General features: G+C 47.4%; 2 protein-coding genes across 3 annotated transcripts in view; one reads left to right on the top strand and one right to left on the bottom strand.

Annotated features, from left to right (window-relative positions):
- The window catches only part of INSYN2A (inhibitory synaptic factor 2A), a 62,261-nt gene extending 55,222 nt beyond the window's left edge, over positions 1 to 7,039 (top strand). The window contains exon 4 of the mRNA XM_040254439.1: positions 4,718 to 7,039. Within this exon, the coding sequence (XP_040110373.1) occupies positions 4,718 to 4,901 (184 nt within the window). The 3' untranslated portion in view covers positions 4,902 to 7,039. The remainder of the gene's footprint in view (positions 1 to 4,717) is intronic.
- DOCK1 (dedicator of cytokinesis 1) overlaps positions 1 to 18,770 on the bottom strand; it is a 561,005-nt gene that overhangs the window by 334,718 nt on the left and 207,517 nt on the right. For both annotated transcript variants that reach the window (XM_040254437.1, XM_040254438.1), the window contains exons 26-27: positions 17,658 to 17,785; positions 14,205 to 14,300 (exon numbers count right to left, since the gene is read on the bottom strand). In XM_040254437.1, the coding sequence (XP_040110371.1) occupies positions 14,205 to 14,300; positions 17,658 to 17,785 (224 nt within the window). The remainder of the gene's footprint in view (positions 1 to 14,204; positions 14,301 to 17,657; positions 17,786 to 18,770) is intronic.

Raw genomic sequence — 18,770 nt, 5'->3', positions numbered from 1 at the left:
CAGGGGGGCTGGAGAAAAGGACACTCTATGTCCATTTCCCCTTAAATTAACTCAAGGAGCAGGCAGCAGCTTGCTTAGGCAACTGTGGCAGGGCTCGGGTATTTATAGGAGCAGCAGACACCAGAGCATCTGCAGAGACGCCGGGACCACGCTCCTCTGCAGAATCGTGTGACGTCGTGGGGAGAAGCGTTACTACAAGCCCAGCAGAGATGCCGGGAGGACAACAAAGCCCGGGCCGGTGGCCAGAGAGGCCGGAAGTCCAGAGCAGATTTTTATTTCCTTGGAAATGGACAGAGTGATAATTCTGTAAGTGAAGTCCCTATACATAGAACTTCCATTTTCAAAAGAAAAGGACTAACCAAAGACACGAGGTGTGTGTCCCATGGCTTTAATCATACATCACAGGGAGTCCTGTACATGTGGCCATAGCGCGGCTTCACTGCCCACTCAGCTCTCAGAATGTGCATTTGGCTGGATGGACACAGGCAAGGAAAAGAGAGATATAAAAGGTAAATACTAACAGACCCCAGGGGTTGACGTCTTGTAAACAGTCCAAGGACTGCTCCTGGATCACCCAGCACAATCTGCAGGCTGCCTTTGCACTCAGGACCAAAGGAGAGAGCACGCAGGTTAGGTGAGGCTGGCTTGGCTCCAGCCTCTTCACACTCTGGCTCGGAACGTCCCAGGTCAGGACTTCTTCCAGACTGCTTATCCTCCAGAGGCGTGAGGGTTCAGCCTGCTGTACGTGTCCACTCGACAGCCCATCAAAGACACCAGATCTCACCTGCAAGAGTCGGGCGGCACGACCAGCAGCCTCCTGCCTTGTGTGCAGCTGGACCCTGAGACCCTGGAGGTGGCAGGAAGCTGTGTAACCCCCGCCCAGAGTCCTAAGAGATGAGGCGAGCCCGAGATGTCAGACTTGGAACACCGGGGGATGCATCTCCGAACGGGAGCTGGGGCGGCACGTCCCACCACATGGTGGGTGCACGTCCCCCTTGATGGAGCTTAGATGCAACATCCTGCAGGAAGTCACACCAGGGCCTGTAGCCCACAGGGCAAGTGGAAAGGGACTCAAAAGATGCTCCTAGGATCTCCTTCGCAGAGCACACCTGGCCACTGGCCAGCACAGCCTCGGACCCCACCCATCCTAAGATCTTACTGCAGACCCTCCCAGAAAAGAGGACGTCAGTAGTGGAAGTGGAGGCAGCAGGCTCTGAACAGATCGTGGTGCGATTTGCAACAGAAGTTTCAGAATCTTCTTCAATTAGGTTCTGAAGGAAGGGAGCCTGGCCTCAGATTCCACTGGGAGTGGACTCCAGCACCACTGCCTGGGGGAGAAGCCCTGGTTATCTTTACAAGGAGGGGGCTCACCGAGGGAGAGCTAGGGGTCACCTCCAATATCATCGACCAAGACAGAGCAGCCCAGGGCAACTGGGACGAAAGCTGCTATGGGATTTGTCTTTTAAGGCTCATGTATTGATTCAGTAAACATCACACAGGCAACTGCCGCGGCTCAGGCCCTGTTGTAGGTGCTGGGGGCAGAGACAGGTGGCATTCACCCGGGCACAGCGGCTCCATTCAGGGGATGGAGACAAAATGATACGGAGCCGAATTCATAATCATGCGTCATCGGTAGTGGGTGCAGAGGAAGAAGAAAGGACGGTTGTGGGGGACCTTGCAGAAGGTGCTAGAAAGTCAGAAGGCCCTGTGTGTCTGGGGACAGAGGGGTGAGGCGTGGCAGCCACCCCCAAGCCAGGACACGTGCTCCAGGCCGGGGAGAAAGCAACATGGTGTCGGCGGCCCCACACCCTGGCTCCAGGACAGTCACAGCCTCCACTACCACCGCTCACACAGGCAGCATCCCTCTGATCAGGGTCCAGACCCAAAGCGAAGGCCGTTGCCCCTCCAGAGGCAGTGCCCCCATCCCACGCCCAGGCCCCATCCGGACCACTCGCTATGTTAAACAGGGAGGCATGGCAGAGTCCAAGTGCCCTAGGATGCCCGCCACTGGCTCCTGTCCAACTCCTCTGGGCGAGCCGGAGCAGCAGGTGCGGCTTGATCCTGGCCATTTGGCCGCTGAGACTGAAGGGATCTTTCGCTCTGTGTCAGCTAGAGTCAGCTAGAGTCAGCCAGATGATTAACCTTCGGCCACCGCCCTGTGCAGCCAGCTGTCTGCCTCTGACTAGCCCCGGTGACTCGGTGAGCTCCCGCCTAAACGAGAAAAGGCCCCCTGGACTGAGCCCTATCATATCACTCCAACCTGGCCGCAGGGCACGGCGCTCCACAGTTTGCCTGGCAGGTGCGCCGTCACCTGGAGCGACAGATGGGGAGGGAGGTGCCGGGCTCAAGGTCACCTCGCTCCAGGGCACTCAAGGTCACTCCCTGCACAAAGAAACCTGCTCTGGACGGCAGCTTCTTGGTTCACGGGGGACTCCAGATAGGAATCAGCTGACAGATGAAGTCGAGTCATCTTGTTAACAAGAACTCAGATTAGATTATGCTGTGATTACATGGTTCTGTGGTGTGATAAATTGGTTAATAACAGGATTCCCACTGTAGATGCTTAATGGGAATTCAATAATTACAGGTACCAGAATTGTACCACTGGCCCAGGAAATGCTAGCACCCCCCCCCCACACCCCTGATCTAATAACACAAAACCTATCTGGGCCTATTGAGATGGTTATGATCTGGAGAACACGCTTTCAGTACTAAACCTTGACAGATACTAGCCTTGACAAAATGACTCTTTTGTGCCTATGCTACCATATTGGATACCATAACATCGCACAGACTCAATGGCAAGGTTCTTGTTTTCTTTGTTAAATGTCCAAGTTGAAGAATACTTCCATAGGTTGTGGCCATTATACAATTCGTGACCAACAGATGATAAGGAGAAAGTAATATTTGAATCGCATCTTATAGTTTAGGAAGTTTTTATTTTTCAAGGGAGAGGGTATGGGGGGATCCTTATCCGTTTTCAGTGAGATATCAGGGCAGCCATTCTTATACCCCTTCAAGCGAAGGGGACTGAACCTTAAAGAGGTGAAGGGTTTATCTGAGCTCCCGTCCCCATCCCCACCGCAGCTTCAAAGGGGAAAGCCACAGTGGAGTTCCTTGTTCTTCCACTGAAACGATAGCTGAGGCTCTTGTTTCACAAAGGCAGCGTGTCCTGAGGTTTGCACTTTTCACAACTATCCCCAAGAGGAACCAAACCTCCATCAGTCCCTGTTCTAGACTAGCAGGTCATGAGTTCATGGGGTTTTATTCTATTTCCTATAAACTGCAGCATAATGCAAAGAGGCCATTTCAAATGAAGGGCGGAAATAAAAATCATTGTTTTGGGAGCAGAGAGAAAACTAGTCTTAAACTTCTCTGATGATGTTTTTAATTTTTCACTAATATAGCCTTTGATGATAAGAAAAATGGAACAGTGGATTTAAAGCATAAAACGGTCCATTAGATGGGTCTTGAACTTGTTTTTAAAGCTCCAGATAATACAGCTTTGCTGTTTTGTCTTTCCAAAATGTCAAAATGTGGCTAGGATTAATGATTCTCTAAACCAGTGGAGTATCATGTTTATAAATGGTTTACGGTTCTACTGGGTATAAAATGTTATGACCTCATGTATTATCATCACTGCTGAGCCTGTACTGAAATCTACTGACATTTCGATGGGCACCCAGGGCAGACAGGGAAAGGGCACAGAGCAGAGGTCTCCAGAGGCCTGGTGACACAGCACCCAGGTTCGCAGTGTAAGGGTTCAGGCGAGGAAAGCAGAAGGGAGCCGGGCCCAGCGCCCCTTGGCTGAAGAGTGGCACTGGAGCAGGGGGTCCTACCCAAAGTTAGGGGGTCCACGGTGGTCCTCTCCAAAGCCATGGAGAGCTGGGAGGACTCCAGGCAAGCTGCAGCATTCTTAGGAGAAATTCCATAGCAAACAGGATACACTTAAAAATCCGCTTTGATCCTGTCGTTCTAACACAAACACTGTCACTACTGGTGAGCGTCCTCTCCTACGGCTACATGTTTGCACATTACGGCTTCAGCCGTGTAATAACAATTCTACGTTATTTTCACTGAATACTATCTATGTTTTTGCAACAACAACAACAAAAAACTATCTTTGAGAAGCACTGAGTGACGTTCAGTGGTGTTGACTTGATCAAACACACATTTTTGGATATTTGGGTTCTTGCCACTTTTTCAAGCAGATGAGATTTTTCAAAGGAGCCCAGAAGCCAAGGTCATGTCACTTAACAACAGTTTCAGGTGAGATGAATGGATTACTCTGACCTTGTGAAAAGTTGCACAGAGCTTCCGAGTACCTGGTGCAAATGTACTAAGATGACCCCTAAACGCTCCATATCTTTGCTTAACTATTGATTCCATGAAGCACAGGTATGTAGTCTACCGACAAGCAAAATGGTTATTCACACGCCACATTTATGGTTTCAACAAACAGTCTATGCTTTCACACCATGTACACTAATAAAGCTTCAGAGGTTTGCGATGAATGCTAAGTTATTTTCAGAAGAAAGTGAACTTTTTGGAGATAGTTCATAATGACTGAGAGCTCAAACATATTCTCGCCAACTGCTTAACATTGAGCCATAAAATGACATCATGAACATCATCCAAATGGTCATGACGCGGGGAGGATGGCACCGAAGTCTTCTGTCACCGAGCCACTAAATCCGTCCCTCTCTTTGCTTTCTAGTGTGGAGCTAGATTTCAAGCAGCAGGAAGACAAACTCCAGCCAGTTCTGCGGAAACTTCATCCGTTCGAGGAAACTCAGGTCGCACCTTCGCCTTACACTCAGGAGACGTACTCCTCAACTCCCAAGCAAAAATCCAAAACTGAATCTAAAAAGCACGGACGGTGGAAACTCTGGTTCCTTTAACCCTCACGGTGTTTGGAGTCTGAAGGCTGTCTTGAAAACCCACTGGAGTTGAAAGTAAACCCTTTTCCAAAACGAACAGGATGGAGTGAAGGGTGGCTGGGCTGGGCATCACCCGGTTCTCCCCCTGCTTACCAAAAAGGCCTTTGTGACAGATCAGCTCACAGAGGCAAGGGAGTGCAGGTCATACCTTGCCAGCTGTCTCTGCAGTTCGGGGGTGTGGGATGTAAAATCAGAAACAAAACCTAACACAGTCAAAGGTGACACCTAAAAATTCTATGCCCCACCCCCAGATCGGCAAGGATTAGGTTATCAACCTGCAGAACAGCAGGCTGTCACTCTGTAACACAGCGAAAACTCATAATTATTTTCGAGCCTTTATTTTTTTTAAATACTGAGAAGAAAAAAGTAGCCCTTACGTTTGCAAAGGACTTCATTTTTACGTTTAATTTTGCAAATAAGCGGGGGGCGGGGGGGAGGGGGGTGTGCGAGTGCAATTTTCAGCACATCAAATTCCAGAGAAAGCACAATTTTTTTCAAGTGGTCGGAGACCATGATAATCTCTAAAATGTGACTCTATGTATATCTGCCTTCATGTGCTGTAGCGCTAAGCCAAGTGGCATCTCAGTGTCACACTGACACCTCGAATTCGGCGTCTCCATCATCTCCAGACCGGCGACACGCTTTCTGCTCCGGCTCCAAATGGCCAGCAGCAGCCAGGAGTCCCCCTGAGTCAGGACATGCTTTTAATCACTGCAAGTTGACAGGGTCAGCGCTATCGGACACTAAGCTTTCATAGATCTCATTTTTTAATCTTTTGGTACCCAAAGGCCAAATGATAAATCCTGGCAAGAATCTGAAAACACACATAGAGATACACAATGGATTATACAGTCACCGATAAATCACAGGCATTCTCTGCCACCGGAAAGTGTTTCTGTGGATCAATCTTTGAGACACTGTTCATCACGAAAGCCTAGCCAGATGTTTGATACCATTCGTGATGCTTTGTAACAGCTGGGGAAGATCTGACCACCTCAAAGCGAAACCCTGTGCTTAGTTTAGCTGCTACTGACAAACCACCTTAATGTCACCCACATTTAACCTGTTAGTGAGCTGTACTAAATGACAATACCTAGGGGAAACCTGTGACTCAAATGTTTTTAGGTCTTTTTAAAATAAATCGTGACACTTCGAGTTCTCTTTTGATTATACATTGCAATATAAATCTCAGTTCCTTTATTTTTTCACTTATTCCTTTGTACCTTTGCAGGTACCTTTTTATAGAATTCAAAAGCCCCTACTCTATTAATGACTCTATCAAACTTTGGCTTTTCACAATAGGAAGTAGGCATCTTCCTTTGCCTTTTTTGGGGGGGGGCGGGGGGCAGGGGGTAACAACGTCAATTTTGAGTTGTTTGTGAACGTACAAGGAAACCAAGTCTCCTAGTCTCTGTCCAACCGTTTCCGATCTAATCTCATGCTCACACGCACACCTTATTGATCAGATACCAACAGAGTGGTCAACCTTGGTGAAAGGATCCACCTGCATTTCTCAGATGGGAGCTATTTCTTGCCATGCGTTTTCCTTCTGACTCAATAGCAAATCTATTTTTTTGTTCTCAGTGTTCTGATTCTATAAGGACCTTAGTGGGCTTGGGGAAAAAAAAGAATGACAAGAGTATCTCACGTAAGCATTCTTTGGGGGTTACTCCAGCTAGCTCGCAGAGGTACGCTTTAATTAAAAGAAAAAGAACATGCATCTTTTGTGGAATCGATATATAAGGATATGAATCCTTGAATATCACTTAATAGAATTGAGAAATATTTTTGTGCAAGGAGAAGACTGAGTTAAGTTGATCAAATACCATGAAGGAAGTGCAATTGTTTCGTGTAGAGATAAAATTTGAAAAAAATGTGTCTCATGTATTTTATACTGTTTTTAACTAAAGTTATAAAAACATGTTTGCAACAAGTTATCTCTCCTTGTATCTTCAGAATCCCGACTGTCTCAGTGAATTGAAATAAGGGTGTTAGCAGCTTTCTGCTTAGTACCATAATTCTGTCTAAACAAGAGGACATCCTCATAAACAAAGTAATATCACTGTCTGAAAGCAGTCTAGACCAAAAAAAAAAAAAAATTTTTTTTCAGAATCTAAAAGGAAACTGAAGATAAATGAATTCCTATCTAAAAATGAAACTATCTTCAGAATAGGAAAAAAAATATTTTCAATCTCATTTCATGACTGCAGCGTGTCACTCACAGGTGATGACTCTGCTCTTAGAAAGATTTACGTAAAATCTTTGATACAAAACCAAGGTAAAAAGTACCGCGTTCCCGCATATGTAGATGTACACACGGCATTACGTATAGAGATTAAATTATTATACTTGTCACTAAGTTCTTTATTAATTTTTAAATAAAAAAAAATCAAAGGTCATATTTTGTGCGGCTATTAAACTTATTTCATAGTCTCAATAGTTTGGGAAAAAGAGAAGCCATCCATCGAAGGAAATAATAATGAAGGAAAGGGTGTTCAGGCTGAAGAGAACTTCACAGAGTCTTCATAAGAGGAGAAAATTCATAGAGTGTGTGCACTGCCTACAGCCTGGCCTGGTGGGGGCGGGGGCAGGGCTGGAATCCAGCTCAGACTCAGTTGACCTGGTCACGTCCGCTGGCACAGGCTTCAGCTGCCAGGAGGATATGATGGCTTTTAAGATCAAAGGGCACCACACACAGGAGGATCTGGCTGAGGTCTAATTTTTGAAGAACCTCAGGGACAACCAACCTCATTGGTATTTCCAGGGCAAGTCCTCTCATCCCCCTGCCCTCCCCCGAGGCAGATTCTAGACCATCCATCCACCAAGTGCCCAGCCCCAGGAAACTGGCCACCTCCTTCCTTTCTTCCTCCCTCCCCGGGATGGAAGACCAGTGCCTCCATTGGGCTGAGTACCCTGCCTTTCCCATGAAGACCAGCCCAAGCCAACCTCCTCTCCCAAAGGAAAAGGCGCCCCCAAAACCTAGGAGAGGAGAGTCACCACACCCTTTCGCGGGCTCTGCAATAACAAAGTCCGCTCACAAGGATGGGGCTGAGACAAAAGGCTCCCGCTGCCCTCATAAGTCCCTCTGGGCAAAGAAGGGGTCAGGAGTCAGGATGGAGTCAAGATGGGGAGGAAGAATCCATGCCCGGAGCGCCCGGGGAAACTCCAATCACACTCAACAATCATCTGTGAGCCGCACACTGCTCACACATGTGCTCACACTGTGCTGCCTCGCAGGTCCTCTCTTATCAATAAACAGATTCAAGACATTCTACACACAGGTGCCCACCTATCACGCTACGAGTGTGTGACTAGCCTCCAAGGAGCAGTCCCGGGTCTCTGCAGATGGTCCTTCAGTCTCAGACGATCCCCCAAGTGGAGAATGATCAGGGGGAAGTCAAGATGTGGGAAAACCTTGCTCTCTTGGAAAGGGCACAAGAAGTTGGCAGAAGTTTCCCCCATTCCACGAGGTTGCCGAGATGTCCGTTGCCATGGAGACCTGAGGTGTGGCAGTCATGGCATCGTCATTCATGGACCCACACCAGGCTGACTCCAGTCTCAGACGGTAACAGTGAGCACGCCTCGCGAAGCCCTTCTCCTTGGGGTACCACCACAGGCAAGGAGGATCTGAGATACACCATACTCAGTTCCAACTCAGAAGATGCACCATGCAATACAAGTGTTTGCTTTGTGCTTCCCACTGAAGACAGCGAGAACAAAAAGAGAAGAGACGAGCCATGAACCTCTCCATTCTGTGCTGTCTGTGAGGACACTACGTGTTTACAAAGCCCACCACAGCTGGACTGCTTCTTCAGGAGCATTTTTATCAGTGAGTAAAATTTGACATGATTACATGTCACCTAAAGGTCACAGCAGCTGCCTTCCACACTGGTATGTCTTCTTTTATCTAGAAAATCTCTATCGTTGAAACACTTGGCATGGGATAAGCGCACAACCCATTTATTGAGTGGAAGAGAAGAGCTACATGATTCAGAAACAATGTCGTATTTTGTGAACTGGAGGTAACTCACCCTGCTATTACATGCAACATATGTGCTGACAAGTGGAAAGCTCAGGCACAAGCAGTACACTGCCTTTCAAGTAACTCAATAACTAACTTAAGGTGCAGTCTAGGACGAATATGCAAGAATCGCACAGCATACTTTACCCAGGGAATGACGTGGTCTTTATTTCCTAGTCAACAAATCCACGGTCAGTAACCAAGCTTGAAAAAATAGGAGGGCCACAGAAATATGAGAAAGGCAGGGAATACTGCTGTACAAACACCAAATAAAGTCATCACAGCTCATATGTGTACCCACATCAGGATGACTTTCTGCGAGTCAGATGTGTTCTGAGTAGATTTATTAACAAATACACGTTAGAGACACTTTTTGTAATACTTATATAGAAAAAGCAGATACTGTCCACTTGAAACTTTTATAATGTATTGTTTTCTTCTGCAAAGCAAGGTTAAGATCAGCACTTTGTTAAAAGCACATTCATACGTAAAGTCCATTAGAACAGATACCGCAAAATGAATGCCCGTGCGTGGGGAAAGAACATCTCTGTGAAAAGTCTTGGTGATCATCTTAGTAAAGGGGCTGCATGCAGGCGGAGACCACGTCTCTTACAGTATCTTTCAAATGCAGAAGCGTGTCAGGTCCTTGTAAATCACGCAGGATTTACAAAGAAAGCAGTGGGCTTTCACTACCAGCATCTTCCCTGTTATCAGTGCTACTGCCCCAAGGAAACACCGCTCCCATCAACGACCCCTACGCTGGCTCTCAGAGCGGAAACAAAAGAACTTCCCTCCCTTGAGTCTAGGGAATGAGGTCTGGTGCTCACAAGAGCAAGTGGTGAACGCAGGCCGAACTTTTCCCATTGCTAAGCCTACTTCTGTCAGTTTTCCAGGGGAATCTTTCTTTTGAAGAGGCCCACATTCTCATGTGAATTAGTAATTTTCAGTCTTCTGGTGCATATCCAGGCCACAGAAAAAATCTTTAAAAGTCCTCACTCAATTACATTTTTAAGGGACCCATTAACAAATGTAAATCTGATCATTTGAAAGCAGCAGCAGTGGCTAACACCACAGGAGAAGGAACAGCTATGTGTATTATCCTCTCTGCTCTCAACCCAGCTTTATTTACAGCACTTATTCCAACAAAGACACGGGCTGTGTTTGTCCAGAGGTCCTGTGTGAGGGTCAGGGTACCCATGTCACTCACCAGATAAGTGGTTGGGCTCCTGCCCACCAGACAAGAGCACCTAAGCCCCCAGCGCCCCTGCTCGAAACCAAACACAATGACCGAGAAGGTGCCGAGCGCTGTCAGCCTAGAAACGTTTTCAAAGAGGAAGAGAAAAATCAAATCTGAAATCAGACAGTGCAAAACTCAACATTTCAACCCACTATTCTACAGCATCAGACAATCCTGGAATAAAGATGAAATGGCATCTTAATTCTGTGGTCAGATACTGCAAGTCTTCTGTGTTAGGACCCATGGTCAACATCCAAGCCATCCACAACCCTAAACTTGCCAAATGCAGTTTCCTTTGTCAAAAAGGCATCCACTCAGTAGGATCATGGCGTATTTTTATCATCTGCCTGAGATGCACTCCAACAGCCCATTTCAAATACGAAGTTGAAAGGTATAAAATGAACTAAAACAAGTGACATATAACCAACTGCATGGTGTTTATAAGATACCACAGATACAGATAAAAGAAAAGGCTTACACTGTACATCACAGCTTAGCCAATTATGTGTGAGGTCCCCCAGTTCTCAGTCCCGTATATGAACGGATGGGGAACTGCCAGGCCACAGCAGCATCCCCAGCTGATGAATAATTCTGTTGGAAACAGAGGTCACACGTCTACTCCGACTATTGACAATATCATGAAATAAATTATTAAGTGAAGCACAGCTATTTAAAACTTTTAAAATCACTTGGATTTTTTAGGTCCCTCTTCAGCAATCATGCAGAATTGGTGAGCTGATTCGTGGTTATACCACTTCCATTCCACTGATGCAAAAAAGCAGAGCAGACACGTAAGTCCTGGAATCTCTGTGTCACATCGGGGATAGCACAGCTGGCCCCAGGCAGGCCGATAAACCACGTGCTGCTCTTTTCTCACTCTAGAAGGGCCCCTGATGAAGGTTTTTTTGGTCCATCTTGTCAGGGATATCTTCCCCCTCTGGATCCTCCTCTCATCTAAATTACCAGAGCAACAACAGCGACATCAAGAAGCCACTGCACAAATCTGCACAGGAGCTGATGGGCAGAGCAAGGTCCAGCTCGGGGAGCAGGGCGGCCTCTCAGTCTCACCACTCTGCGGCTGTCACCAAGTGGACTCGAGGCCCCCCTGACTCCCAAAAGAGCTTCCTGAGCATCTCCAGTTGGAAATGGTGAATGTCCTTTCTGCAAACATCGTGACACTGTCACCACTCATGAAATAACTATAGGATATTCAGAGGTTTTTTTTTTTTGAGAGTCCTTTCCTGACAGCTTAATTCATTTTAAGGGAAGGAATTTCTGGGCTCCTTGTATACACATTAGAGATGTGGGAACTGTCAGGTTAGGACCTAAGTCCTGTTTGTGCTTCTGGAGACTTCTGCTGGAGATGGGCTAGACAGGGGCGATGAGCCTCTGTGTGGGCAGCTTGCTATAGTCTATCCCCACTGACCCCTCACAGTGCCCTGGAACCCAGCCACCTGTGCCGTAGGGGCAAGGCTGCAGCTTGGTCAGAGAGAGCCTGGGTCCTTGCTTCCTGGCCCCCTGGTTGACAGTGCAATGGCTCTTCCCAGGAACCTCCAAGGAGTCCATAGGCCACAGGTGTCCCTCCAAGCCCTTCAGGAAAGCGGCTGCCGATCCGTGGTCTGGCCCCTTCTACCTCCAGAACATCCTGGCGTTTGGTCCACAGATGTGACTGAAGGCAGCAAACACCAAAGTGTTTACTGCCGTGGGTAGCTCCCTGCCAAACAAGGATGCGGATCCAGGAGGAACTCAGAGTCCTCCTGGGGACCTTCTGGTCCACCGCTGAGACAAGGATCACAGATCTCAGTCTTCCAGAAGAGACCAAAGAACGCCAGCTCTGGTGCCCAACCAGGGCTCCCCACGAGCCCCGCCGTGCCAGCTATGGGTCTGGGGCCACTTCCCACCTCCCTGCAGAGCATTTCTGCACAGGGAAGGGGAGGATTAAGCGAGGCTCTTCCATGCATTAACCAGGTCCCAGCACACACAGATGCAAAGAACTGACTCACTGGAAAAGACCCTGATGCTGGGAAAGATTGAAGGCAGGAGGAGAAGGGAACGACAGAGGATGAGATGGTTGGATGTCATCACCAACTCTATGGACATGAGTTTGAGTAAACTCCGGGAGTTGGTGATAGACAGGGAGCCCTGGCATGCTGCAGTCGATTGGGTCGCAAAGAGCCAGACCTGACTGAGCGACTGAACTGAACTGAACTGAGCACACAGAGGAGGAGCAGCTATGTATTATCACTGTTATCACTATGCCTGAGACACGGGGAATTTCCCAAAGGCCCCCTGGACCACACGTTCTGAGAAAAGTCACCATGCTCTGCCTGCAAGGTCCAGTCTAGATTCTCAGCTTGAGCTGTGAGCACGTCTTACAATCTCACCACATCCCAAGGTCCCGTCCAAACTGCTCTGATTGTCCTCCCCGCCCTCCTCTCCCCAGTGTAACTGCTGGCCAGTGGGCTTTGATCTGAGTGAACACACTGCCACCTGGAGACAGGACTGTCTCACCCGCTCACTGGCCACCACGCCAGCCACCTCCCCCATCTGCCCACCAAGACTGGCCATTGCACACTCACTGTGACTCCATGATGGCCAGAATGTCACTCCCACAATGGTCTCAGCACAATGACACCAAACTCAGGTCAGCTTCTAGCCACACATCCTTCATTCTACTTAAAGCCCCCCTGAGTTCCACTATGACAGAGTATCCCGCGGCACCCAGGGCACAACCCCAAGGAGACAGGAACACTGGGGCCCTGGGGTGCCTCTGCAGCCACCCCAAGTCTTCCTCCACGGGGCTCCCTCTCCACTGACCTGGACAAAGGCATTTCCAGATTACAGAGAAGAAGAGTAACAATGAGGAGCATGAAGAAGCAAGTGAGGTTTACAGGATAATGGAAGAGTCCATGGTAAATAACATCAATTTACAAGGAAAAATCCTTAATTTAAACATGGTAAAGCATAAACCGAAAAGAGATGTACCTTAGAAAGGAAAACCGGCACAGAACATGGGCTAAAACTCAGAAACATAAACTAGACAATTGTACCGCATGGAAACACACAAAGGCAATGATTATTCTCTGTGATGCCTCCAAAGCCACACGCCACATCCCTCACTGTGATGCAGCCACAGAAAGCAACACAAGCCCACAGGAATGATGATACACTCCTGCTTTATGTCTGAAGGAAAACGATGGGTCACCATACCTGATCCACACCCAGCCTATGCAGACAGAGCTAAACTCACCCAAGGGAGACCAGTGTGCCTAGTCTGACTGCCAGTGAAAACTCTAACTGGATTTTTCTTGTTCCTTGATTAGGAAAGTGACTTTTTTGAAATAGGATCCACCCAACTTAGTTAAATGGTAATACATACCAGAAATGAAAGAAATTAAATGAGACCTACAAACGCATCTTTTGCCCATGAAACCAAATCTAACAATCGTGATGGTGGCAAACTCTGGGAGAAAGTGCCACAGCGTGAAACGTGAAAGACCACCAACGCTATTGGTAAAAACCTGGAGGAAAAGAATAGATCCCACGCTTTGCATCCATGTAAGAGGAACATCTACAGAACATTAGAGAAGACGGAAAATAGCTAACTCGGAGTGCCCAATTACTTTTTAAGGCCCTTCATAAAATTTTATTAATGGGATCTTAAGTGTAAATACATAGAAAGCAACTGCCTGGAGTGTGGGAACTTAGAAGAAAACAAACACCCTTTGCTAGAAGCTAGCAACGACAAAACTAGACCCAAATCCTCCGTCTGCAAAACGTGGGTGTGCCTGCTTTTCACCTTTGACGCTTGCTTCTAGAATCATGGAAAATGAGCCCACTTAACCTACTAGGCTGTAAATAAATGCATCGCAACTGCTTGCTATAGTTTCAAAAGGCAACTGCAAGAGGACCATGTGGGTTTTCAAGCTTGAGAGTAAACGACTTTCCTGGGAAAGATGCTCTCAGCCACGATGAGACCCCCATGCGTGTGTCACTGAACACTTACGATGAGTTCTGAGTCCCGCCCCATGGAAATGACGGTTCGGTTCACTGTCCGGAGAAGCTTCTCCATGATGATCTGGACGTGCCTCTGCGTCGGCCCCTGCAGGAGAGACACGCATGTAAACCAACAGCTAAGACAGTCATTACCATTCCAGCCCCGCGGCTGTCACGGAACCCATTTACCCTGTAAAGAGTAAATCAATTACAGCCCTTAACGAGATGAAAAATGGCCCTTGTCATAGGCAAAAGCCTTCACAAAGAAAACTCAAGGCATTTTATTAATTATAGCCCATTAATGGTAATGTTATATAATCACAGTAATTTAATTGAAGCAAACCTTAAAAATAAAAGCAAATCTGTTTAAACAATATAATGTTTATGATCCCTGATTAGCTCACCAATTAGCTTTGGAAAGACACTTGCCCATTTGTACACAGAGGGCCAGCAGCTAACAACCAAATAGCTCACGCTGCAAGTCAGATCCCAGTAATGTGTATGCTTGCATAGAATCGAATGTTTAAATATCACCTTAGCATAACCCCGAAAATGCAGCATGCCGGAGCATCTCCAGTCAGTAAACATGTGCTCCTTCGTCTCGTGTGTGATGGGACTGTTGATTCTTCTTCATGAATTCTGTACGTGTTTAAACAGGTTTTCCAGGCAGTCTGCACAGGCCAGGCAGGCACTGCCTCCTCTATAAGGCTTGGCCTTACAACTTTTCAAGTACAATCTTTTTTTTTTTCCCCACTCTTTTCTGTTTTTACTTGGAGGCTAGTTGATTTACAATATTGTGTCGGGTTTTGCCAAGCAACAAGGTGAATCAGCCATGTAAACATATGTCACCTCCCGCTTGACCCTCCCTCCCACCTCCCATCCCATCCCACCCCTCTAGGCTGTCACACAGCCCAGTTTGAGCTCCCTGGGTCATGCAGCCAATTCCCACTAATGTGTAGGTTTCCACGCTACTCCTTCTATGTGTCCCACTCCTCTCCTTCCCCTGCTGTGTCCACGAATCTGTGCTCTATGTCTGTGTCTCTATTCTTGCCCTGCAAGTAGTTTCATTGCCCTGCAAGTAGTACCATTTTTTCTAGATTCCATCCTCATGCGTTAATATACGATATGTGTTTTTCCCATTTCCGACTATCACTCTCTGTAACAGATTCCAAGTCCATCCACCTCACTAGAACTAATTCAAATGTGTCCCTTTTTATGGCTGAACAATATTCCATTATATATATATGTACACACACCACAGCCTCTTTATCCATTCACCTGTCAGTGGACATCTAGGTTACCCCCATGGTCTAGCTATTGTAAATAGTGCCACAATGCACTTGGGAGTACATGTCTTTTTAAATTATGGTTTTCTCAGAGTATATGCCCAATAGTGGGGTTGTTGGGTCATATGGTAGTTTCATTCTTAGTTTCATTCTTAGTTTTAAAGAACTCTCCATACTGTTCTCCCTAGTGGCTGTATCAATTTACATCCCCACCAACCCTGTAAGAGGGTTCCCCTTTCTCCAAATCCTCCCCAGGATTTGCTGTTTGTAGATTTCTCGATGATGGCCATTCTGATGATTGAAGTGAAGGAATAACTTCATTGTAGTTTTGATTTGCATTTCTTTCATAATGAGCAAGGAGAAGGCAATGGCACCCCACTATAGTACTCTTGGCTGGAAAATCCCATGGATGGAGGAGCCTGGAAGGCTGCAGTCCATGGGGTCGCTGAGGGTCGGGCACAACTGACCAACTTCACTTTCACCTTTCACTTTCCTGCATTGGAGAAGGAAATGGCAACCCACTCCAGTGTTCTTGCCTGGAGAATCCCAGGGACGGGGTAGCCTGGTGGGCTGCCGTCTACGGGGTCGCACAGAGTCGGACACGACTGAAGCGACTTAGCGGCGGCAGCAGCAGCAGCAGCATAAGGAGCGATGTTGAGCATTTTTCAAAAGGCTGGACTGGGATGATTGAAGGCTGGCCTTTGGTTAAGGCTGGCAAGAGCTTTCAGAGACAAAGCCTGGGGAGGGTGGACATAGCCACAGTCGCAGTTAACTAACTTACTGTAATTCTCTTTTCAAGCGCATCACCCAGACTCTGAGAAGACAAGCAGGTGCAGCAAAAAAGTGGGCAGGACAGGCACATGTGTGTGTGTGCGTGTGCATGTGTTTGGACTGGGGACTTGTCGAGAGTCGCATGGGGGAAAGCTAAGAACAAGCCCTACTAACTGAAAAACCTTGATTCATCTAGCCACTGCTAGAGACAGAGACAGACGCGGCTCTGAGCGGCTGTCCAGACACACCTGGAGAACCAGTGACTCCACCTGTGCACACACATGTGCGTACACAAATGTGTATGGCAGGTGCAATGGGGGCGGGAGGGAGAGAGTCAGCTGTCTCCACATGTGCTTGCGCCAGCTTTTTATTAAGACCAAAAGGGCAGAGGAATAAGCATACAATTGAGAAATGCAAAAGAAGAGACCATGTAAAAAAGAAACAGCAAAGAAAGCACAGGAAAAAGCTGCCTGCACAGAAAGGAACCTGCAAAAAGGGGCAGAGAACTGCTCTCAAAATTCTCAGAAGCACCACTGACTTAAAGCAACAACAACAATGCTCATTATAAAATAATAATACTAAGTATGATTTATTAAAGATAATGATTGAAAGAAAGTAGGCAATTAGCCGCCCTCTGTTTATTTCTAATTTTTAACATCAAAGCCTCTGACCTTAAATATCAAATCTCAGTCTTGGGAGTCACTGAGCTGAGAAGTCACAGGAAACAAAACAGTGTCTTTAACGTGGAAAGACACACGTGATAATACAATCATCATCCTCTGCGCGCTCAGTCGTGTCTGACTCTGTGCGCCCCCATGGACTGCAGCCCACCAGGCTCCTCCGTCCATAGGATTTCCCAGGCAAGAAGACTGGAGTGGGCTGCCATTTCCTCCTCCAGGCGATCCTCCCGGCCAAGGGATCAAACACATGTGCCTACACCTCCTGCATTGCCAGGAGGATTCTTCACCACTAGGGAAGCCCCATCAAGCTTTATACATTAATAAAAAAATAATTTGAGCATGCAGCTCTACAGAGAAAAAGAGAAAGGTGTTAGTCGCTCAGTCGTCCCTGACTCTTTGTGACCTCATGGACTACAGCCCGCCACACTCACTCCTCTGCCCATGGGATTCTCCAGGCAAGAATACTGGAGTGGGTTGCCCTTCCCTTCTCCAGGGGATCTTCCTGACCCAAAGGATTGAACCAGGGTCTCCCGTATTGCAGGCAGACACTTTATCATTAGAGCCACCAGGGAAGGCCCAAAGAAAAAGAAAGGGCAACCCTTAAAATTCAGGCTGTTCTCTTTTAAATGAATCAAACGTGATTCGATCCATCGAGGCCAGATCTCAGGAGGATCACAGGCCCACGCTTGCTGCGGGGTCCATGGAGGCAGCCCCACGGTTACTCACCACGTCCTTCCGGTACAGAACCTCAAGGATGTTGCTGAGCAGTTGGCAGCAGGCCTCCAGATCTTCCTGTCTCTCCAGATGGTACTTGAGCTGATCCGTCATCATGGGAAGCAGGATCTCTCTGCAGTCTGCAGGGGACACCAGGTTACCAGTCAGCAGGAGACCCACCGAGACGCAACTCTGTTTGCCAGAAGCTTGTTTTCCTAGCTTGAAACAGGGCACGTTGCACTAACACTCTCTGCAATGTGAAACTGACATCTGGAGGGGGTCAGACCAGCTGACCTGGCAAAAATCACTTGTTTTCTTATCAGACAATTTACACACACATACTCACATATGCACACATGTCTGTGTTGTCACCATATAAACATAAGATGACAGTTAACAAACACATGCACACAGACACACAATCGCATATATCCCATGGTATGCACGTCGATACAAACACAAACAAGCCTGCAGCGAGTTTAACCAATTTTCTGTGCTGAACTGTGAATTTACTGATTGGCCCATTTAAAAGGAATACGTGTTAAAATACAAATGATTTGAATTTCAACTATTCTTTTTGTTTCCTAGGAGGACCAGAGCATGGTTCCTTTCTGCTTCCATACACCTCCCAGACGTTCCTGAGCTTGGCCAGTTCACAACTCACTAATTTCCACACTTAATGTTTACTTGGTCAGGGACAACTTTCTGCTGGGTTCACACATGCAGAGGACAGTCTGCAGAGGGCTGAGAGCTCAGGCTCTGGAGTGAGGTTGTGTGGGTTTAAATTCTGCTGTTTTCCGTGCAGGGTAATCTTGGGCTAAGCTGGTTAACTCTACAAGCCTAGGTTTCCTCATCTCTAACATGGACACACTGGCACTAGTTAGTCACAGGTTTTAGGCTCAATGTCCACCTGCAAGATTAGGCATGAAGGCCTGGGCCTGGAACAGGTGAGATGCTCTGGACAGGTACTTGATCTTATGATGCGACATAGATACTGGTTAAGAGCAGCCCCCGCTACCCTCCCTGGCCTCCTAGACCCCTGGGCTAATGAAGGAGGGAGCAGTGGGGAGCAGGCATTGACCCTGGAGGTGAAAGGAAGGCCCCCTTCAGGACACAGTGCATTCA

The sequence above is a fragment of the Oryx dammah genome, unplaced genomic scaffold (assembly GCF_014754425.2).
Source record: "Oryx dammah isolate SB20612 unplaced genomic scaffold, SCBI_Odam_1.1 HiC_scaffold_14, whole genome shotgun sequence".
Lineage (NCBI taxonomy): Eukaryota > Metazoa > Chordata > Mammalia > Artiodactyla > Bovidae > Oryx > Oryx dammah.
Note: the sequence above shows the minus strand (reverse complement) of the source record. Positions and strands in the feature narration are given on the sequence as shown.